Below are 24,022 nucleotides of genomic sequence, written 5' to 3'. Positions count from 1 at the left end.
AATTAAGGGGAAGCCCAGCTATTGTCCTTTCGCCTGGATGAATATACTGTACAGGGTTGCCCTGTATATACATCCTATTGTGGCTGATCTAGCTAAATATATTATGTGAGTGTACAGTATACTGTACGTGTAAACCTTTATTTTCTGTTTAATGTATTTGAGCTTGGTGTAACTGTGTGTTTCTTTGCTCCCTGGGCATGCTAGACTGGTAATACACTTATCCGGCCTACACGCCCAGAGATCAGGGTTTAGCTGGTTCCACGAGTGGTTTGAGGACAAAGGAGAGTAGGGATGGGCCACCCTCCTATCTGGGAGCCATTGTCTGCCCCAGGCAGGGAGGTGCCTATCTCATCCAGAGATATCAAGTCAGCATTGAGAACATGGGCAGGTAGGCGCTGTTCTCATTGGCTGGTTTGTAATGTAACTCAGCCTTTCACTGTTATCACCCAGCACACAGTGCTTCCACTGCAGCAGGGGATTCTGGGAAATGACATGTAAATGAGAACACAGTGCCACCTTTTGCTTCAATAACATAAACATGGTTCCCTATAGGCTATATTGCAGACCTGTCTAAGACATGCGAATGAGCACACAGTTATTTATCCATTTGCTATATGTTTTGCTGTGGAGAGTTTTTGTCACTTATTTTTAGCCACCATAACTTTAATGGGTGTTGTAAAACCTATCCCTTGCTTCATTTTTTTTTTTTTTGCATAGTTAGTATAATCAACCACACACTGAGGAGACCCATTAAGGTCAAAACAGCTGTCTGTGGGTGGGTTTGCTGGCTATGCATCTTAACCCTGTCTGTGCTCAAAGCTGTGACCATGCAGCAAGCTTAAGCCTATAGGGAACCATGTTTATGGTTTTGAAGCAAAAGGTGGCACTGTGTGCTCATTTGCATGTAATTTCCCTGAATCCCTTGCTGCAGTGGAAGTGCCGTGTGCTGGGTGATAATGGTGAAAGGCGGGGTTGCAGACCTGTCTAAGACATGCAAATGAGCACACAGTAATATTTCCATTTTATATATATATATATATATATATATATAGCAGAAAATAGACGTGTTAGTCAAGGTGCGATGGTGCAGAATAAATGAGTTCTTCAGTATTAGGTGAAACCTTTTTATTGGACTTATATTATGACATAAATTGTTAGTCCAATAAAAAAGGTATCACCTAATACTGAAGAACTCATTTATTTTGCAATATATATATATATATGTATTATGAAAAAAAAGAAAAAACAGGCGCACACTTAGTGCATTAACGTAATAAAAATTGTATTTAAAGGAACATAAAATCTGACAGATGCCCACTCACAAGGTATAAGCAATAAAATAGCGTCTATGAGATTGGCTCTCATTTGCCGTTGACTCGCTCCCCTCTGTGTAACTCCAAGTCCTGGCGTCGTCACGTGATTTCCCTCGTGTAGCCGGTGAGCCGGTGAACCGGAAACGGAAGCTCACATGCAATCTTCGGCTGGGAAGGGACCCTCTGGAAGGCAAATGTCCTCCAGGTCCTCTATGGTAGTGCTGTATCTGAGCCGTCTGATACATACCAAAGGAGGAGTCTCTGGCAGCAGCAAGCCTCTGTGCTCGTGGGCAAATGGCGGTCTCAAGCTAGTCACGCCCTACGCGTTTCGTCACAGGAAGTGACTTCTTCAGGGGAAGATATATGTATGTATATGTATATGTGACTGTGTGGTGCTTGATCCCATGAAAGCGTTCTGGTCTCCCACGACATTCACTTTTAATATGTATTAGACGCCACAGGCAGCACCAGCTAGGAATTTCCCATCAACCATTGCAGTTTCAAGGCTGGATAATGAGAAGCTGGGAATCTGAGGTCCAGCACTGAGGGAGTAGGGTTACCATAGAGCAGGGGTGCAGGACTCCGGTCCTCAAGCCCCCCCCCCCCCCAACAGTTCATGTTTTCAGGATATCCCTGCTTCAGCACAGATGGCTCAATCAGGTGGCTCAGAGGCTTAGTCTTTGACTGATTCTCTGATTGAGCCACCTGTGCTGAAGCAGGGATATCGATAAAATCTGACCTGTTGGGGAAGGGGGGTGGGTGTGGGTGGCTTGAGGACTGAAGTTCAGCACCCCCCTGCGATAGAAGTTCCCCTTGAATACACAAACGTGTGACTTCAATTCCCACCTGGGCCTCTCCATGTGATCTCGGGCCCATCACTTCCCCGTCCTGTGCCTCTCCATGTGATCTCGGGCCCATCACTTCCCCGTCCTGTGCCTCTCCATGTGATCTCGGGCCCATCACTTCCCCGTCCTGTGCCTCTCCATGTGATCTCGGGCCCATCACTTCCCCGTCCTGTGCCTCTCCATGTGATCTCCGGCCCATCACATCCCCGTCCTGTGCCTCTCCATGTGATCTCGGGCCCATCACTTCCCACCTGGGCCTCTCCATGTGATCTCGGGCCCATCACTTCCCCGTCCTGTGCCTCTCCATGTGATCTCGGGCCCATCACTTCCCCGTCCTGTGCCTCTCCATGTGATCTCGGGCCCATCACTTCCCCGTCCTGTGCCTCTCCATGTGATCTCGGGCCCATCACTTCCCCGTCCTGTGCCTCTCCATGTGATCTCCGGCCCATCACTTCCCCATCCTGTGCCTCTCCATGTGATCTCGGGCCCATCACTTCCCCGTCCTGTGCCTCTCCATGTGATCTCGAGCCCATCACTTCCCCGTCCTGTGCCTCTCCATGTGATCTCCGGCCCATCACTTCCCCATCCTGTGCCTCTCCTTGTGATCTCGGGCCCATCACTTCCCCGTCCTGGGCCTCTCCATGTGATCTCCGGCCCATCACTTCCCACCTGTGCCTCTCCATGTGATCTCGGGCCTATCACTTCCCCGTCCTGTGCCTCTCCATGTGATCTCGGGCCCATCACTTCCCCATCCTGTGCCTCTCCATGTGATCTCGGGCCCATCACTTCCCCATCCTGTGCCTCTCCATGTGATCTCGGGCCCATCACTTCCCACCTGTGCCTCTCCATGTGATCTCGGGCCCATCACTTCCCCGTCCTGTGCCTCTCCATGTGATCTCGGGCCCATCACTTCCCACCTGGGTCTCTCCATGTGATCTCGGGCCCATCACTTCCCACCTGGGTCTCTCCATGTGATCTCGGGCCCATCACTTCCCACCTGTGCCCTCTCAGAACATACATGAAAACACATGTGTGACGATACCCTCCACAGGTGCATTAATATTACACAAAAATAACTGGGTCTGAACTGAACGAGGCTTAAGATATAATAAAGTGAGTTTATTCCTTAGGATAGGTGAACACACGAATAATACAGTAACAGACAAGAAGTACACTTACTTAGGGGTTGGGGAATGAGAAGTTAGATGTAGCATTTCTCTTCAGCAATCAGGTAATAATTCAGGTGATATCAGGTAACCATATCAGCAAACGAAGACAACCAACGAACGAAGACCAAGGATATATGGGGAACAGCAGTTTATAAACCTTTTGTCTCTCTATCCTTAACCTTAAGGACCTGTGATGGGTTTTCAATTACCTCCAGCCAATCTTTGATGGGGGAACACATTTTAGTACATGCCCCCCTGCTAGCTGGCACAGGCGCAGTAGAACTCTGGGGTCTCATTTCTGTGGCCCCACATGTGCAAATGGAATGCCAGCCAATCTACCCCTCCAGATCTCTGACAAGATAACCTTTGTTGGAAGGTGATAAATGGGACACTTAAAAACTGCTCTGGTATGAGCCTCCTCCGCCCTCAAATAGACAGGGAGGGTGATAAAACCCTTTGAACAAGACTTAAGTCCTAGACATTGGGGCGCCTCTAGGGCCATCTGTTATCCTGGTAGGCAAAGGAATTTCCTCTGGGTCTTTGTCCATTCCTTGGGTCACAGTATTAAACATAAAACATAAACGTATTAAAATATCCGGTTCTGTTGGGTCTAGCAGAACCAAACTTCTCAGTTCTCATGGCCAAAACTGGGACACCATATGGTCCAAAAAGCGACTTGCTATGACCTACGGAACCGGAGATACACAAATGCACATTAAATCATTTTTCATTTTAATACAAAAATCTCCGCTAAAAAAGAAATCTCAGCTTTTCACTAAATCCCCATTGAAAACAACGGGCTTCTGCGCCATAGACTTTCAATGGTAAATTGCCGCCATTGAGGTCAATGGGGTTTCTCCGCCATTGAAGTCTATGGAAAAAGTCCCGAACTTTCAACGGGGTCCACACTCCGTCGGGTTGGTCCAGGAGGGTCAAGGATGGTTCTGCAGTGATGCCGGAGCAGTGACTGCAGACACCCCAAACCTTGATCCGCTGGGCCCTCCGGAACCGGAGATATGGAGTACCAAAATACAGCATTTCACACTTAGTCATTTTCCTGAGCTGTTTCTGCCGCCGCTGGCAAAGCCCATGGCGCGACCCGTTCTTCTCGGTTCGACCCTTATCGGGGGTCCAGGATTTGGGGACCTGGTTGTGGTCGAGTGTGGGGAAGCCTAGGAACTAGGGGCAAAAATAATTTTATTCCTAGGGGCCCTAGAACTGTTTATTCCCACGCCACTTGACGTTGACCTCGACTTGTAAGTGATCAAAGCTCTCCTATTGAAAATGTATCCGCTTTGCGGTTTGCGGTCTGGACGGCAGCCAACTTGTTCTTCGAAAGCTACCTCGAGGAACCTCCATTAAAGTCGATGGGCCCATTGACTTTCAATGGGAAACCGCCGCTCTCCCTCTCGGACGCCACCTGCTGGTCTTTACAGGAAACAGGACTAAAACAACAAGATTCTCCATTAGAATGCATGGAGCCCTAATGGCGGCCAATGGGGACCTGCAAAATGGTGCCTGAAAAGGCGGGAAAACTTCACAAAGAGCTATAATCATTAAAGGACTATTAACCCTTGTGCTCCCGGATGGATTCCAGTGTGTGTGATGCAGACACTAATTAAAACAGACATTACAATGGAACAGGGGAACAGGGAAATACACATACACATGTCATTACAGGGGTTAAATCACTGTTCTGGGTCTTAGCCCAGTTAACCCTTTGACTCCCGGGTGAGGTGAGGGGATGGCCAAATGGGGTGTAACCCCTTTAATCCCGGGCCACCCCCTTTCTCCCTCTACACCTCCCCTTCTTAATGGGTGACCTGTGGCCCACTGGCCCTAACGGGGAGTAGGGCACTGCTGGCACCATTAATGAACTCAGTCTCAGAGGGATAGTCCTGGCGTGAAAGTCCGTCAGCATTGCTGTTTTCACTGCCCTTCTTGTGTTGAATGGTAAATTCAAATTCTTGCAAAGCCAAGCTCCATCTCAGCAGTTTGGCATTGTCCCCTGATACCCTCTGTAGCCAACTCAGGGGGTAGAGGTCTGTGATGACCGTGAAAGCCCTCCCATAGACATAGGGCTGGAGCTTTTTGAGTGCCCACACAATGGCCAAGCATTCCTTCTCAATGGTGGCATATGCCACTTCCCTGGGGAACAGTTTGCGACTTAGATACACCACAGGGTGCTCTTGGCCGTCGTCCCCCACCTGGCTCAACACAGCCCCCACACCAAAGTCTGAGGCATCAGTTTGTATGAGAAAATGCTTGGTATATTCTGGAGCAGCCAGTATAGGGGCTCCAGCAAGCGCAGTTTTCAGGGCCTGGAAAGCAGTTTCACAGGCAGGAGACCAGGTAATAAGCACAGGCAGTTGCTTCTTGGTCAGATCAGTCAGGGGTTTGGCCAGGGCACTGTACTGTGGGACAAATTTCCTATAGTACCCTGCGGTGCCCACAAATGCCATGACCTGTTTCTTGGTTTTTGGAACAGGCCACTCAACTATGGCTTCTACCTTGGCTGGCTCTGGCTTGAGATGCCCTCCACCCACCCTGTGCCCTAAGTACAGGACTTCTGCCATCCCTACCATACACTTAGTGGGTTTTAAGGTAAGCCCAGGCTCCCTGATCCTATCCAGCACCGCAGCTACATGTCCTATGTGGGCTTCCCAGGAATTACTAAAGACAGCAATGTCATCTAAGTAAGCCCTGGCATAGCTCTGCATCCCCTCCAGTAACCTATTGACCAGGCGTTGAAAGGTAGCCGGGGCATTCTTCATCCCAAATGGCATCACTAAGAACTCATAGAGGCCACTTGGAGTGATGAATGCTGACTTCTCCCTAGCCTCCAGGGTCAGTGGGATTTGCCAATAGCCTTTGCTCAAATCCATGGTGGTCAGATACTTTGCCCCCGCGAGTTCATCTAGTAACTCATCCATGCGGGGCATGGGGTAAGCATCTGACACCGTCCCAGCGTTGAGCAACCGGTAGTCCACACAAAACCTGGTGGTCTTGTCCTTTTTAGGAACTAGGACTACTGGACTTGCCCAAGGGCTCTGGGACGGAGTAATTACCCCTAGGGTCAGCATCTCCTCAATCTCTCTCTCCATACTTGTCTTGACCTCTGCTGACACTCTATAAGCGTGCTTATGCAGAGGTTGCAGGTCCCCTGTGTGTACTGGGTGTTTGGTGAGATGTGTAGTCCCTGGCATGTCAGTGAAGAGGGCGCTATACTGAGCTAGCATGTCCCTGGCTTCTCCCTTCTGCCTAGCACTCAACTGTGCCCCTATCTCTACCTGCTCTACAGTGTTTCCTTGCCTTGCCTCCCCTTGGAGATCAGGCAGAGCATTGCTCGCCAGATCCTCCAGCAGTGGGCTACAAATGGCCAGCACTGCTCCCATACTCGGTGTTCTGTACTCTTTCAACATGTTGATGTGGTATGTCTTGTGCCTCTCAGGCGCTACCTGTACAACATAGTTGCACTCATTCACCTTTCGGATAACCGAGTACGGTCCCGACCAGGCAGCCATCAGCTTGTTCTCCCAAGTGGGTTTGAGAACAAGTACCTGCTGTCCTGGGATGAATTCTCTGCTACGGGCCTGTTGGTCATACCATTGCTTTTGCATGGTCTGAGCGGCCCTGAGGTGGTCCTGGGTCACCCCCATGAGCATCTCTAACCGGTCTCTGAGATCTACCACATACTGGATCACTGAAGCATCAGTAGCGGTAGTCTCCCCTTCCCATCCCTCACGGAATAGGTCCAGAGGTCCACGTACCCTGCGGCCATATAGTAGCACGAAGGGGGAGAAGCCTGTAGATTCTTGCGGTACCTCTCGGTAGGCAAACAGCAAGTGCTGCAGGTGAATCTCCCAGTCTTTCCCCTCCGCCTCTATAAAGGTCCGAAGCATCTGCTTCAGGGTCCCGTTAAACCTCTCACATAATCCGTTTGTCTGGGGATGGTAAGGGGTAGTGCGCCGGTGCCGTACACCGCATGCATCCCAGAGACAATGTAACAGTTCACTCATGAACTGCGACCCCTGATCGGTTAGGATCTCACTAGGGAAACCTACCCTAGCAAAAATGTTCAGCAAAGCTGCTGCCACTGTCTTGGCACTTATGGTGCCAAGCGCTACCGCCTCAGGGTACCGGGTGGCAAAATCCACCACTGTGAGGATGTAGCGCTTCCCTGACCTGCTAAGAATCATGAGGGGTCCTATCAGGTCCATCGCTACCTTCTGGAAGGGTTCCCCTATTATCGGTAGAGGTTTCAGGGGTGCCTTCACACGGTCGCCCGCCTTACCCACTCGCTGGCAGGCATCACAAGAGCGGCAGAAATTGCTCGCATCTCGGGATGCCCCCGGCCAGTAGTAACGCTGCAATAACTGGGCTCGCGTCCTAGTGACCCCCTGATGTCCCGCTAACGGAATAGAGTGAGCTACCCGTAACAATTGCTGTCGGTACCCCTGGGGCACTACTAGCTGTCGCTTACCGGTCAATCCCTTCTCTATCCCCGGGTTCCCTTCTTCTCTGTATAGGAGTCCCTTATGCCATAGGCAGCGTTCAGTGCCCTCCCCTGCCTGAGATTCGGACGCCCGAAGTCTCACGCCGGCCAGGGTAGGGTCTGCCTTCACTGCCTCCCTAAACTGGGCTCCTAAGTCTGGCCACCCCCCAGTCATGTCATTGTCACGGGAAGGGGACAAGGTAAGGGGAAACAGTAAGTCAGCCTGTGGTTGCAACTCATCCTGGCTTACCTCCCCGGGCTCCTCTGCGCCCTCCGCTAACGTTGGTCCCAAAGGCTGGGGGACTGGAGCGGCCGCCGCCGGCATTACCAGGATCACTGCGGCTCCTGAATCAAGCAAGCCAACTGCTTGCCGGTCACCGACTGTGACCGGGGTAAGATGTTTGCTCCGGCCGTCCGTCTGCTGCAGGTCTGCGCTGAGATGTCCTCCGCTTCTGGCTGTAGGCACCGATGAAACCGGGATAGGGGCGACATGGGACGTCTCGCTGGGAGTTGTTTCCATGACCGGTCCTGGTTCTTTGGTGGAAGCCACCCGCACGCGGGCTACCGGCTTCGCAGCTGGGGTGCGTTGCCCTCGATAGGGTCCGTTGGAACGCAGGGGTTCCGGGCAATCTGGTCTGATGTGACCAGTGCTGTTGCAATTGTAGCACCGGTGCTCATGCCGGAGCTCTCCCGCCTTTGGTGTCCCGCTGCCCGCAGGCGGCTTTTGGGTCCACTGGGGGGTACTCACAGCTTTCTTGGCCGGTACCGGCGCGATCGCCGCTTTGGCGGGTGCCTTGGTGGTCATCTGGGAACGGCTGACCACATAGTCATCTGCCATCCTCGCCGCCTCAGTGTAGGTCTTGGGCTTTTTATCATACACAAAAGCCCTCACCGCCGGCCGCCACTGCTGCATGAGCTGCTCCTGAAAGATGAGGTCCAGCAGGCGTTGGTAAGTCCTGGCCTCAGAGCCCTCCACCCAGTGTAACCCGTACAAAGCCATGCGGGTCACATAAGTGACATAGGTCTCCTGAGGGTGCCTCTCCTCGAGCCGGAATTTACCCCGGTAAGCTTCAGGGGTAAAACCATGCTGAAATAGCAAAAGTTCTTTCAGGTGGTCATAGTCATCAGCATACTCCTCTGTAAGCGCCATCAATGTCTGTTTAGCCAAGCCGGAGAGTAGCGGGTCCAAGCGTGCAACCCTATGCTCGGGGACCACCTTGTACCGCCGGCACTGCGTCTCGAAGTTCCTTAAAAACATGTCGATCTGATCAGTGCCTTCCACTTACTTGGTGAGACTGTGCTTGTCCAGTTGGAGTTCATCTTTGCAAGTTTGGACCGGGGCACAATAAGCGGGTCTGTTCACTGCCATTGAGATAAACTTTAGCCGCTCCTCTGCTGTTCCTCGGTCTCCCCATGTTGTAATTAGTGCCAACATTTCAGAGGTAAACGGACTGGTGGCCATAGCAATCGGTGCCCCTCTTGTTGCACTTGTCCCAGGAGGTGCACTTGTCCCCTCCCCGGGATCCTGCCGCTCCGGCACTGGGTTCAGTCCCTGATCTCCGAGCGGCTGTACAAGAGCAAGCTGAGCCGTACCCTGAGACTCTGCAAGCTCGGCTTCATGAGCTGTGATTGCGGCAACCATGTCCTCGACATCCTGGTCCACATATTCCAGTCCATATTCACGGCACTTGTTGTTTAGCTGACTTCTAGTTTTCAGGTAATAGACACTCTCCGCTTCACTCATGGTTCTGGGTCGCAGCAGGTGAGGTGGTGTGACAACTTGCGTTACTTATTGCACTAACGTGTGTTCAATATCTTTAGACCAAGGAACTCGCAATTACCATTGAGTCCCCACTAGATCACCGTACCCCGCAGAATACTGTAATCTAGGTCCAGTTCAATCCCACCGCTGCCACCAGTTTTAATAATACGCCTGTGACGATAGCCTCCACAGGTGCATTAATATTACACAAAAATAACTGGGTCTGAACTGAACGAGGCTTAAGATATAATAAAGTGAGCTTATTCCTTAGGATAGGTGAACACACGAATAATACAGTAACAGACAAGAAGTACACTTACTTAGGGGTTGGGGAATGAGAAGTTAGATGTAGCATTTCTCTTTAGCAATCAGGTAATCATTCAGGTGATATCAGGTAACCATATCAGCAAATGAAGACAACCAACGAACGAAGACCAAGGATATATGGGGAACAGCAGTTTATAAACCTTTTGTCCCTCTATCCTTAACCTTAAGTACCTGTGATTGGTTTTCAATTACCTCCAGCCAATCTTTGATGGGGGAACACATTTTAGTACATGCCCCCCTGCTAGCTGGCACAGGCGCAGTAAAACTCTGGGGTCTCATTTCTGTGATCCCACATGTGCAAATGGAATGCCAGCCAGTCTACCCCTCCGGATCTCTGACAAGATAACCTTTGTTGGAAGGTGATAAATGGGACACTTAAAAACTGCTCTGGTATGAGCCTCCTCCGCCCTCAAATAGACAGGGAGGGTGATAAAACCCTTTGAACAAGACTTAAGTCCTAGACATTGGGGCGCCTCTAGGGCCATCTGTTATCCTGGTAGGCAAAGGAATTTCCTCTGGGTCTTTGTCCATACCTTGGGTCACAGTATTAAACATAAAACATAAACGTATTAAAATATCCGGTTCTGTTGGGTCTAGCAGAACCAAACTTCCCAGTTCTCATGGCCGAAACTGGGACACCATATGGTCCAAAAAGCGACTTGCTATGACCTACGGAACCAGAGATACACAAATGCACATTAAATCATTTTTCATTTTAATACAAAAATCTCCGCTAAAAAAGAAATCTCGGCTTTTCACTAAATCCCCATTGAAAATAACGGGCTTCTGCGCCATAGACTTTCAATGGTAAATTGCTGCCATTGAGGTCAATGGGGTTTCTCCGCCATTGAAGTCTATGGAAAAAGTCCCGAACTTTCAAGGGGGTCCACACTCCGTCGGGTTGGTCCAGGAGGGTCAAGGATGGTTCTGCAGTGATGCCGGAGCAGTGACTGCAGACACCCCAAACCTTGATCCGTGGGGCCCTCCGGAACCGGAGATATGGAGTACCAAAATACAGCATTTCACACTTAGTCATTTTTCTGAGCCGTTTCTGCCGCCGCCGGCAAAGCCTATGGCGCGACCCGTTCTTCTCGGTTCGACCCTTATCGGGGGTCCAGGATTTGGGGACCTGGTTGTGGTCGAGTGGGGGGAAGCCTAGGAACTAGGGGCAAAAAGAATTTTATTCCTAGGGGCCCTAGAACTGTTCCCACGCCACTTGACGTTGACCTTGACTTGTAAGTGATCAAAGCTCTCCTATTGAAAATGTATCCGCTTTGCGGTTTGTGGTCTGGACGGCAGCCAACTTGTTTTTCGAAAGCTACCTCGAGGAACCTCCATTGAAGTCAATGGGTCCATTGACTTTCAATGGGAAACCGCCGCTCTCCCTCTCGGACGCCACCTGCTGGTCTTTACAGGAAACAGGACTAAAACAACAAGATTCTCCATTAGAATGCATGGAGCCCTAATGGCGGCCAATGGGGACCTGCAAAATGGTGCCTGAAAAGGCGGGAAAACTTCACAAAGAGCTATAATCATTAAAGGACTAATAACCCTTGTGCTCCCGGATGGATTTCAGTGTGTGTGTGATGCAGACACTGATTAAACCAGACATTACAATGGAACAGGGGAACATGGAAATACACATACACATGTCATTACAGGGGTTGAATCACTGTTCTGGGTCTTAGCCCAGTTAACCGTTTGACTCCCGGGTGAGGTCAGGGGATGGCCAAATGGGGTGTAACCCCTTTAATCCCGGGCCACCCCCTTTCTCCCTCTACAACATGTATTTATCATTGTAGAATAACAAAGCACCTAACTATGAGCACATGTTACACTGCTTTGCTTGCTCTGTCTGTACTGTTTTCTCAGAGAGACCCCTGGACCCTCGGAGCTATTTAATGAATGCGGTCACCAATGTCATTTCCTCTGTGCTCTTTGGTCGTCGCTTCTCTTTGGATGACGAGTTATACCAACATCTTGTTGAAGGCACTGACTTAGTGATCAACTTCTATGTTACCCGTTGGGGGCAGGTAAAATATCCCAAAGTGGGGCAGTGAACGTCTGCTGTATTTGGACCCATGTAATAACAAGCTCGCTGTATTATATTGTGTGCGATGAGAAATAGTTTCCTGGTCAGTTTTCAGAGTTCTGGACTTTCCTGAATCTATACATTAATATACTATACTCCCCCAAATCATTGCAGAAAACATTGATTTTAAGCTGGTTTTTAGCTTATTTGAGCTGATCGCTGCTGATTCAGCTCACCGTCACCGTAATAAACAGAGCAAGTCCTAGCAGCATAAATAGCTCTTCACATACATTGTAGCGCACGTTCTTCCAAGATTACAAATGTCTATTCAGATGATACTTTTATGGGGTTTTTAACTCACAGCTTATACTGTATGTTAGACACAGGTCTGTTTACCTGTGGACTGAAACCCAAAGGCACTAAAAGCTCTTCTCCCACACAGGCATTTGATGCTTTTCCTTGGCTGATGCCTCATCTCCCAGGTCCTCACCACAAGGTCTTGGCAAACTTGGACTTTATACAAAGTTTTGTGAAACAAGAAATGAGAAACCATCAAAACCCCAGAGATGAACCCAAGGATTTCATTGATTATTATAAGGAGCAGATCTCTAAGGTGAGACTTTGGTCCTCAGACAGATTTCTACGGGGGAACGTATTAGGAATGCAACTCCTGTGTTCTGCAGTATAGTGCCTGAGATGATGTAACTGTAGGGTTCACGAAATACCTTCTACTAGTAGTCAGTAGGAAATGAGGAACAATTGGCGATAATTACACCCAACGTTTGCATGCGAATGTAAGAGCAGAGCTGCCGGGGGCGGCAGCAGCACGTTGCAATAGGATGAGCCCGAGTCCTCTTTCTGATGCACTGGGGGGGTTGGGTTATTTGTTCTGGGAGCTGGTTACATTGTTGCAAATAATAAAATGCATTTTGATTAGTGTTTATTACATAGAGATGTGCGAAGACACCACGTGAGGAAAAGAAACATTAAACCTGTCAGTGTATCCTGTAAAGCAGGGTGCTCAACCCCGTCCTCAAGTCCCCCCCCAACAACCAATGTGTCAGGGTTTCAGGATATCCCAGCCTCAGCCACCTGTGCTGAAGCAGAGATGGCCTGAAGACCTGACTTCTTGGGGGAGGCTTGAGGACTGGAGTTGATAACCCCTCCTGTAAAGGACACTGTAATGTTCATCATTATTGTGTCTCCATCTCAGTACCTTTCTTTTCGTCTCTCTTCCCCGCACGACCTCAGGCTAAAGATGACCCCACCTCCACCTTCAACGAGGAAAACATGACCCAGGTCTTGGTGGACTTATTTTTAGCTGGGTCCGAGACCATCACCACCACACTGCGCTGGGCACTACTCTACATGGTGGCTTACCCAGACATCCAAGGTGACCTTGAGACAGATACTGTAATATCTTTACTGGGGAACATCTCTGAAAGGGAATACTGTAACCTGAGGGGAACGAGAGACAACGTGAAGATGGGAGAGATAACTTTACTTGTTATCCCACACCCGTCACATCAACTCTGTAGGGTTATTCCTTTTATCACCTTTGATGTTGTACAGAGGGATATGGTATAAATGTCCTTGACCACTCTCTAATGACAAAACCAATTCCTAATCACAAAATAATGTGTATATCTTAAAAAATGCCCGTAGAGGACAGAAATCTCATATATGTACACTCGCTACTCTAACATCCAATGCAGTGATACAATAGTGGCAACAATGTTTAACTACAAACTCTACAAACTGAAAGGTTACATGATACCTATTGCCAGTACTGGTTCACCATTATGTGATTGAGCTGTGTAAAATGTATCTTAAATGTAGCAAGAGTGGAAATTAAAACTGTTCTGTCTCCCAGGCATACTGTTTGGTCCTAGACGTATTTATAACAGAATTAATAGCCGGTATAACATCACTATGCGAACACAGTACAGTTCAATGTGATGACCTTGGTTGATAGCTCACAGAAGCCTAAAGGGTCCTATTAGTAACGGACTATCACAAAATGTGCTCTTGAGCCCTGAGGCCCGGTTCAGGTGACCCGACGGCATGACGTCACTATGCGGAGCTAGCACGAAGGACACTGCCTGAACTACAGCCGTTCCGCACTACCCACGGAGAGTGATCCTACAGCATGCCTGCCATACAGATGAGTATACATGATACAAGCGTCCCCTACACTGGAGATACACGACAGCTTCAGTCACTTGAGTATATATGTGAGCCACTGAGGTGGACGGCGCCCCATGTGGCAGAAGATCCTATGTGGAACCATCACTTACCCGTAGCTGCATAAATGGAGTGTGTGGGAAATCAAATCAAATGTAATTAAATTAAAGATATAAAACAGGGCGTGATGGGCTTAAAGCTAGGGTGACCAGATTTTGAAAATGAAAAACCGGGACACATTTATATATATATATATATATATATATATATATATATATATATATATATATATATATATATATATATATATATATATACACATACATACAGTATATATAACAGTTTATTTTTTGTAGTACACTTATACTTTACTACCATTAGAGAGAGAGATAGTGTGTGTGTGTGTGTGTGTGTGTGTGTGTGTGTGTGTGTGTGTGTGTGTGTGTGTGTGTGTGTGTGTGTGTGTGTGTGTGTGTGTGTGTGTGTGTGTGTGTGTGTGTGTGTGTGTGTGTGTGTGTGTGTGTGTGTGTACACCTCAATAATCGAAAGGAAAAAAAAAACCCAGATGTGAATGATTCTGAACCATTAACCAGTGTCAGGATGCCCCATCTTCACAATTTCTAAAAGCAGCAATCCCGCTTGGGATCTTACCTGATCCGTAGTCCCTCAAGGTACTATACTAGAGGGGAGGTGTTCCTTACCTGTCTTCCGATGTCTCCCGTGTGAAATTTGAGTCAGATCTGGAAGAAAGCAGAGTAGGTTACTTCGGTGTAGGTATATGGCAGTTAAGATAAGACAGAGGGTGAGGGAGACAGGGAGGGAGGGCGAGGGAGGGAGACAGGGATGGAGGGAGACAGGGAGGGAGGGCGAGGGAGGGAGACAGGGATGGAGGGAGGGCGAGGGAGGGAGACAGGGATGGAGGAAGACAGGGATGGAGGGAGACAGGGAGGGAGGGAGACAAGGAGGGAGGGAGACAGGGAGGGAGGGCGAGGGAGGGAGGGAGGGCGAGGGAGGGCGAGGGAGGGTGAGGGAGGGAGGGAGGGTGAGGGAGGGCGAGGGAGGGAGGGCGAGGGAGGGAGGGCGAGGGAGGGAGGGGGAGGGAGACAGGAAGGGAGGGCGAGGGAGGGAGACAGACAGGAAGGGAGGGCGAGGGAGGGAGACAGACAGGGAGGGAGGGAGGGCGAGGGAGGGAGACAGGGCGAGGGAGGGAGACAGGGAGGGAGGGCGAGGGAGGGAGGGCGAGGGAGGGAGACAGGGAGGGACAGAGGGAGGGTGAGACAGGGAGGGTGAGATAGGAAGGTGAGACAGGGAGGGTGAGACAGGGAGGGTGAGAGGGTGAGACAGGGAGGGTGAGAGAGGGTGAGAGGGTGACACAGGGAGGGTGAGGGAGTGACACAGGGAGGGTGAGGGAGTGACACAGGGAGGGTGAGGGAGTGTGAGACAGGGAGGGTGAGGGAGTGTGAGACAGGGAGGGTGAGGGAGGGTGAGACAGGGAGGGTGAGGGAGGGTGAGACAGGGAGGGAAGGAGAGTGAGACAGGGAGGGAGTGTGAGACAGGGAGGGTGAGGGAGGGTGAGGGAGGGTGAGACAGGGAGGGTGAGACAGGGAGGGAGGGTGAGACAGGGAGGGAGGGAGGGTGAGACAGGGAGGGAGGGAGGGTGAGACAGGGAGGGAGGGTGAGACAGGGAGGGAGGGAGTGTGAGACAGGGAGGGAGGGAGGGAGGGAGGGTGAGACTGGGAGGGAGGGAGGGAGGGAGGGTGAGACAGGGAGGGAGGGAGGGTGAGACAGGAGGGAGGGAGGGAGGGAGGGTGAGACAGGGAGGGAGGGAGGGTGAGACAGGGAGGGAGGGTGAGACAGGGAGGGAGGGTGAGACAGGGAGGGAGGGAGGGTGAGACAGGGAGGGAGGGAGGGAGGGTGAGACAGGTAGGGAGGGAGGGAGGGTGAGACAGGGAGGGAGGGAGGGTGAGACAGGTAGGGAGGGAGGGTGAGACAGGGAGGGTGAGACAGGGAGGGTGAGACAGGGAGGGAGGGAGACAGGGTGGGAGACAGGGTGGGAGACAGGGTGGGAGACAGGGAGACAGGGTGGGAGACAGGGAGGGAGGGAAGGAGGGAGACAAGGAGGGAGACAGGGTGGGAAGGAAGGAGGGAGACAGGGTGGGAGGGAAGGAGGGAGACAGGGTGGGAGGGAAGGAGGGAGACAGGGTGGGAGGGAAGGAGGGAGACAGGGTGGGAGGGAAGGAGGGAGACAGGGTGGGAGGGAAGGAGGGAGACAGGGTGGGAGGGGAGGAGGGAGACAGGGTGGGAGACAGGGTGGGAGACAGGGTGGGAGGAAAGTTTGGAGGAAAGGTGGGAGACAGGGTGGGAGGAAAGGAGGGAGACAGGGTGGGAGACAGGGTGGGAGGGAAGGAGGGAGACAGGGTGGGAGGGAAGGAGGGAGACAGGGTGGGAGGGAAGGAGGGAGACAGGGTGGGAGACAGGGTGGGAGGGAAGGAGGGAGATAGGGTGGGGGAGAGAGAGGGAGGGAGAAAGAGGGAGGGAGAGAGACACACGCCCACTGACACACACACTGGTACACACACACTGATGCACACACACACTGATACTGATACACACACTGATACTGATACACAGACACACACACACACTGATACTGATACACACACACACACACACACACGGATACTGATACACACCCCCCCACTGATACACACACACACACCCACTGATACACACACCCCCACTGATACACACACCCCCACTGATACACCCCCCCCCCCCCCACTGATACACCCCCCCCCCCCACTGATACACACCCCCCCCCCACTGATACACCCCCCCCCCACTGATACACACACACACACACCCACTGATACACACACCCCCCCCCACTGATACACACACCCCCCCACTGATACACCCCCACACCCCCACTGATACACACACACACCCACTGATACACACACCCCCCCACTGATACACACACACCCCCACTGATACACACACACACACACCCACTGATACACACACAAACACACACACACACACACACACACACACACACACACACACACACCCACTGATACACACACACACACACACACACACACACACACACACGGCACCGCTGATCCCATTGAGATTTGGGGCTGTAGATATTAGGGGGTGCTAGCGTGGAGTTTGGTCCAGCTGCACAGCTGGTCCCAGCAGGGTTGGGGGGGGAGGTGATTGTGGTATGCCAGATAACTGCCCCGAAAAGCTGAGTTTTCAGGTAGTTTTTAAATGCTATATCGCGAGTTAGAATATTAAAATGCAGCATGACCCTATCATGATACAGTATCCACATGATCCTATCATGATACAGTATCCGCATGATCCTATCATGATACAGTATCCGCATGATCCTATCATGATACAGTATCCGCATAATCCTATCATGATACAGTATCCGCATGATTCTATCATGATACAGTATCCGCATGACCCTATCATGATACAGTATCCGCATGACCCTATCATGATACAGTATCCGCATGACCCTATCATGATACAGTATCCGCATGACTCTATCATGATACAGTATCCGCATGACACTATCATGATACAGTATCCGCATGACACTATCATGATACAGTATCCGCATGACTCTATCATGATACAGTATCCGCATGACACTATCCTGATACAGTATCCGCATGACTCTATCATGATACAGTATCCGCATGAGCCTATCATGATACAGTATCCACATGACCCTATCATGATACAGTATCCGCATGAGCCTATCATGATACAGTATCCGCATGAGCCTATCCTGATACAGTATCCGCATGACCCTATCATGATACAGTATCCGCATGACTCTATCATGATACAGTATCCGCATGACACTATCATGATACAGTATCCGCATGACTCTATCATGATACAGTATCCGCATGACACTATCATGATACAGTATCCGCATGACCCTATCATGATACAGTATCCGCATGACCCTATCATGATACAGTATCCGCATGACTCTATCATGATACAGTATCCGCATGACACTATCATGATACAGTATCCGCATGACTCTAGGGGGGTGCTAGCGTGGAGTTTGGTCCAGCTGCACAGCTGGTCCCAGCAGGGTTGGGGAGGGGGGTGATTGTGGTATGCCAGATAACTGCCCCGAAAAGCTGAGTTTTCAGGGAGTTTTTAAATGCTATATCGCGAGTTAGAATATTAAAATGCAGCACGACCCTATCATGATACAGTATCCGCATGATCCTATCATGATACAGTATCCGCATGATCCTATCATGATACAGTATCCGCATGATCCTATCATGATACAGTATCCGCATAATCCTATCATGATACAGTATCCGCATGACTCTATCATGATACAATATCCGCATGACACTGTCCTGATACAGTATCCGCATGACACTATCATGATACAGTATCCGCATGACCCTATCCTGATACAGTATCCACATGACCCTATCATGATACAGCCCCCTGCACCTCTCCCATCTCTCACTCCCCACGTGTCCCTCTCTTTATGCAGAGAAGGTGCAGAGGGAGCTGGACGGGGCTTTTGGTTCTTCCCAAACAATCTACTACGAGGATCGGCAGAGGTTACCGTACACCAACGCCGTGATCCACGAGATCCAGCGCTTTGCAAACATGGCTCCCACGGGGATGCCCAGGCAGTGTGTGAGGGACACCAAAGTGCAGGGCCTGCTGATACGGAAGGTAACAAACTCATTCAGTTCTGGGCAAGAGATATTATATACAGATCTCTCTGTATAAAGGCAAAAGTGGGGTATTACTGGGGTAACAAGAAGGTGTACCAAATATATCAAGGGCATAAACGTCCATCTACAATGACCCTATCATGATACAGTATCCGCATGAGCCTATCATGATACAGTATCCGCATGAGCCTATCCTGATACAGTATCCGCATGACCCTATCATGATACAGTATCCGCATGACTCTATCATGATACAGTATCCGCATGACACTATCATGATACAGTATCCGCATGACTCTATCATGATACAGTATCCGCATGACACTATCATGATACAGTATCCGCATGACCCTATCATGATACAGTATCCGCATGACCCTATCATGATACAGTATCCGCATGACTCTATCATGATACAGTATCCGCATGACACTATCATGATACAGTATCCGCATGACTCTAGGGGGGTGCTAGCGTGGAGTTTGGTCCAGCTGCACAGCTGGTCCCAGCAGGGTTGGGGAGGGGGGTGATTGTGGTATGCCAGATAACTGCCCCGAAAAGCTGAGTTTTCAGGGAGTTTTTAAATGCTATATCGCGAGTTAGAATATTAAAATGCAGCATGACCCTATCATGATACAGTATCCGCATGATCCTATCATGATACAGTATCCGCATGATCCTATCATGATACAGTATCCGCATGATCCTATCATGATACAGTATCCGCATAATCCTATCATGATACAGTATCCGCATGACTCTATCATGATACAATATCCGCATGACACTGTCCTGATACAGTATCCGCATGACACTATCATGATACAGTATCCGCATGACCCTATCATGATACAGTATCCGCATGACCCTATCATGATACAGTGTCCGCATGACTCTATCATGATACAGTATCCGCATGACCCTATCATGATACAGTATCCGCATGAGCCTATCATGATACAGTATCCGCATGAGCCTATCCTGATACAGTATCCGCATGACCCTATCATGATACAGTATCCGCATGACCCTATCATGATACAGTATCCGCATGACTCTATCATGATACAGTATCCACATGACCCTATCATGATACAGTATCCGCATGAGCCTATCATGATACAGTATCCGCATGAGCCTATCCTGATACAGTATCCACATGACCCTATCATGATACAGTATCCGTTCCTAATGATTCCCACGATAACTTGTCAGAGGTCCCAGCCCCCTGCACCTCTCCCATCTCTCACTCCCCACGTGTCCCTCTCTTTATGCAGAGAAGGTGCAGAGGGAGCTGGACGGGGCTTTTGGTTCTTCCCAAACAATCTACTACGAGGATCGGCAGAGGTTACCGTACACCAACGCCGTGATCCACGAGATCCAGCGCTTTGCAAACATGGCTTCCACGGGGATGCCCAGGCAGTGTGTGAGGGACACCAAAGTGCAGGGCCTGCTGATACGGAAGGTAACAAACTCATTCAGTTCTGGGCAAGAGATATTATATACAGGTCTCTCTGTATAAAGGCAAAAGTGGGGTATTACTGGGGTAACAAGAAGGTGTACCAAATATATCAAGGGCATAAAATCCTGTTGCTTTTAATGGAATGTTGTCATGGGCGAGAGGGAGGGAGAGAGGGAGGGAGGCAGGGAGAGGGAGGGAGAGAGGGAGGGGGAGAGAGGGAGGAGGAGAGAGGGAGGGGGAGAGAGGGAGGGGGAGGGAGGACACCCACTGCAATCTCTGTCAATTGTATTTTAGTTTGTTGTAATTTGTGACCTTTTAATGGACCCACCAGAGATGTTCTATTGTGGTCTGAACCTGCCAGACCTCACATTACACAGGTGACAGGACACATAGAGAAGGCCTCAGTGGGGATGTCCAATGTCTTCCTTCTCATTCCCCCTGGATCTATGTTACACCAGATGCACATTGTGTCCTTTCTTCCTTCTCATTGTTCCCTCTCTCCATCTTATTCCCTTTATTTCTTACTATCAGGGCACCATCCTCTTAGCGAACCTGTGCTCATCTCTCCAAGACCCCGGTCACTGGGACACGCCACTGAGCTTCAACCCCGGGCACTTTCTGGATAAAGATGGGAACTTTCAGGGCAATGCGGCTTTTCTGCCCTTTTCAGCAGGTAAATACATTTCTATCGCAAAGTCTGGGTCTGGTCTCAGCCTCTGGGGTGCGCAAACTGGGGGCGCACCACCCGGGGAAGATTTTCTTGGGGGGGAGGGGTCGGCGGTTACAGAGGCCCAGCGCTTCCGCTGAGGCATTTAAATTAAATGCTGGGGACCGTGCAAGGTCCCTGTAACTTCACTTACCTTTGTGTCAGGCGATGCGTCGCCATGGGGGAGACGTGACCTCGCTTTGCCATGGCAATGTGACATCACATGATCCCGCTGCGTCATTTGACGCCAGAGCCGAGCTGGATGGGGGCACAATCATGGGGGCGCAGGGAGAATAGTTTGCGCACCCCTGTTATATAACATCTTTTCCCTCCCCACAGGGCACCGCGTATGTTTGGGGGAGCAGCTGGCAAAGTCTGAGGTCTTCCACTTCTTCACCAGCCTCCTGCGGGGGTTCTCCTTCCGTCTGCCGCACGGAGTAACTGAGGTCAACCTCAAGCCAGTATTTGCGTCTACACTGCAGCCATATCCCTACCAGATCTGTGCCATCCCTCGCTAGGGTGTGACGCATCCCCAGGAACTATGGGTCTCCGTCACACCTCTCTGATTAGAGCCTCAGAACACTGGGATTGAGTGCAAATCTGCCATGTGACTCTCTCAAGGTTTTATCACCGTGAAAGGGTTAATGGCGCCTGTATGAAATTGTCTTTTTCTAAAAAGAAGCTTAAGCCTATGAATGAATGATTACAGGACAATTGTTGAAATGATGTCTTATTAACCACTGGAATGAGTTTGAAGGTTCTTTTTGTAGATCTCCTACGTTCATTACATGTGAAGTCTATTCTAATAGCAAGGACTGACACAGAAGGTCATACTATGGTTTTAGGTTGCTTGGGCTGCCCTGTTCAGCGTGACACTGAGCAATTAATTAACAGCGGTAGGTCCGAGCTGAGTAAAAGGAGCCCTCCGGCGCGTGGTTATAACCGTGGCTCCCAAAACATAGACTGCAACTCCTTGAAAAAAGATTCTTCTTAGATGTGCCTCAAGACATATTGTGTAAAAACATATTGTGTGAAAACTTTTAATGAAGACAATCTACTATATATTTCTGAAAGCACTGTATGTCTGCGTCCCTAGCGGCAATCTCATTGGTCCCTTGGCCTGCCCGCCCCCGCACCTCTCATTGGCCTGAGGCAGAGTGACGGGCAAAAAAAAACACACACACACACACCCTCTCCCCCCTCCCCACCTCACACAAATCCCCACGCTCCGCAACATCCCCAGCCGCACCATCACCCTCACCGTGCGCCGCGGCCCTCCTGCTCAGCAGCAAACTCCAGGCTCCTCCCCCCTCGCGGCGCGGCCCGGGCCTCCTGCTCTCCCCCTCACGTGCGCCGCTACCGGAGAGGGGAAGCGCGGGCCGGGCCTCCTGCTCTCCCCCTCATGTGTGCCGCTACCGGAGAGGGGAAGCGCGGTGCGGGACTCCCCCTCATGTGTGCCGCTATCGGAGAGGGGAAGCGCGGCGCGGGACTCCCCCTCACGTGCGCCGCTACCGGAGAGGGGAAGCGTGGCGCGGGACTCCCCCTCACGTGCGCCGCTACTGGAGAGGGGAAGCGCGGCGCGAGACTCCCCCTCACGTGCGCCGCTACCGGAGAGGGGAAGCGCGGGCCGGGCCTCCTGCTCTCCCCCTCACGTGCGCCGCTACTGGAGAGGGGAAGCGCGGCGCGAGACTCCCCATCACGTGCGCCGCTACCGGAGAGGGGAAGCGCGGCGCGGGACTCCCCCTCACATGCGCCGCTACCGGTGAGGGGAAGCGTGGCGCGGGACTCCCCCTCACGTGCGCCGCTACCGGAGAGGGGAAGCGCGGCACGGGACTCCCCATCACGTGCGCCACTACCGGAGAGGGGAAGCGCGGCGCGAGACTCCCCCTCACGTGCGCCGGCTCCCGGACGGAGGGGAAGCGCGGCGCGGGTCTCCTGCCACTCTTGCCCCCCCCCAGCTTCCCGAACTCACCTCCTGCCCCAGCCAGATGCCACGGGGTCAAGGTAAGTCACCCACCGTCTCCCACCCACGCACTGTCACCCAGTCAAAGTCACTTTCACCCAGTCACCCACCCACTCACTCAGTCACCCACTCAGTCACCCACCCACTCAGTCACCCACCCAGTCACTTTCACCCAGTCACCCACCCACCCACCCACCCACCCACTCAGTAACCCACCCACTCAGTAACCCACCCACCCACTCACTTAGTCACCCACCCAGTCAGTCAGTCACCCACCCACCCACCCAGTCACCCACACACCCACCCAGTCACTTTCACCCAGTCACCCACCCACCCAACTCAGTCAACTCAGTCACCCACCCACTCACCCACCCACTCAGTCACCCACCCAGTCACTCAGTCACTCACCCAGTCACTCAGTCACCCACCCATTCAGTCAGTCAGTCACCCACTCACCCACCCAGTCACCCACTCACCCACCCAGTCAGTCACCCACTCACCCACCCAGTCAGTCACCCACTCACCCACCCAGTCAGTCACCCACTCACCCACCCACCCAGTCAGTCACCCACTCACCCACCCACCCAGTCAGTCACCCACCCAGTCAGTCAGTCAGTCACCCACCCAGTCAGTCAGTCACCCACCCAGTCAGTCACCCACTCACCCACCCAGTCAGTCACCCACTCACCCACCCACTCACCCACCCAGTCAGTCACCCACTCACCCAGTCAGTCAGTCACCCACTCACCCAGTCAGTCAGTCACCCACTCACCCAGTCAGTCACCCACTCACCCACCCAGTCAGTCACCCACTCACCCACCCAGTCAGTCACCCACTCACCCACCCAGTCAGTCACCCACTCACCCACCCAGTCAGTCACCCACTCACCCACCCAGTCAGTCACCCACTCACCCACCCAGTCAGTCACCCACTCACCCACCCAGTCAGTCTCCCACTCACCCACCCAGTCAGTCTCCCACTCACCCACCCAGTCAGTCTCCCACCCAGTCAGTCTCCCACCC

General features: G+C 51.4%; 1 protein-coding gene across 1 annotated transcript in view; it reads left to right on the top strand.

The window, feature by feature from the left end:
- Positions 1-22,067, top strand: part of LOC142465480 (cytochrome P450 2J2-like) — a 56,056-nt gene extending 33,989 nt beyond the window's left edge. The window contains exons 6-11 of the mRNA XM_075569440.1: positions 11,784-11,944; positions 12,386-12,556; positions 13,195-13,336; positions 20,147-20,334; positions 20,863-21,004; positions 21,377-22,067. Coding sequence (XP_075425555.1) covers positions 11,784-11,944; positions 12,386-12,556; positions 13,195-13,336; positions 20,147-20,334; positions 20,863-21,004; positions 21,377-21,555 — 983 coding nt within the window. The 3' untranslated portion in view covers positions 21,556-22,067. The remainder of the gene's footprint in view (positions 1-11,783; positions 11,945-12,385; positions 12,557-13,194; positions 13,337-20,146; positions 20,335-20,862; positions 21,005-21,376) is intronic.
- The last annotated feature ends 1,955 nt before the right edge of the window (positions 22,068-24,022 follow it).

The sequence above is a fragment of the Ascaphus truei genome, chromosome 14 (genome assembly GCF_040206685.1).
Source record: "Ascaphus truei isolate aAscTru1 chromosome 14, aAscTru1.hap1, whole genome shotgun sequence".
Taxonomy (NCBI): domain Eukaryota; kingdom Metazoa; phylum Chordata; class Amphibia; order Anura; family Ascaphidae; genus Ascaphus; species Ascaphus truei.
Note: the sequence above shows the minus strand (reverse complement) of the source record. Positions and strands in the feature narration are given on the sequence as shown.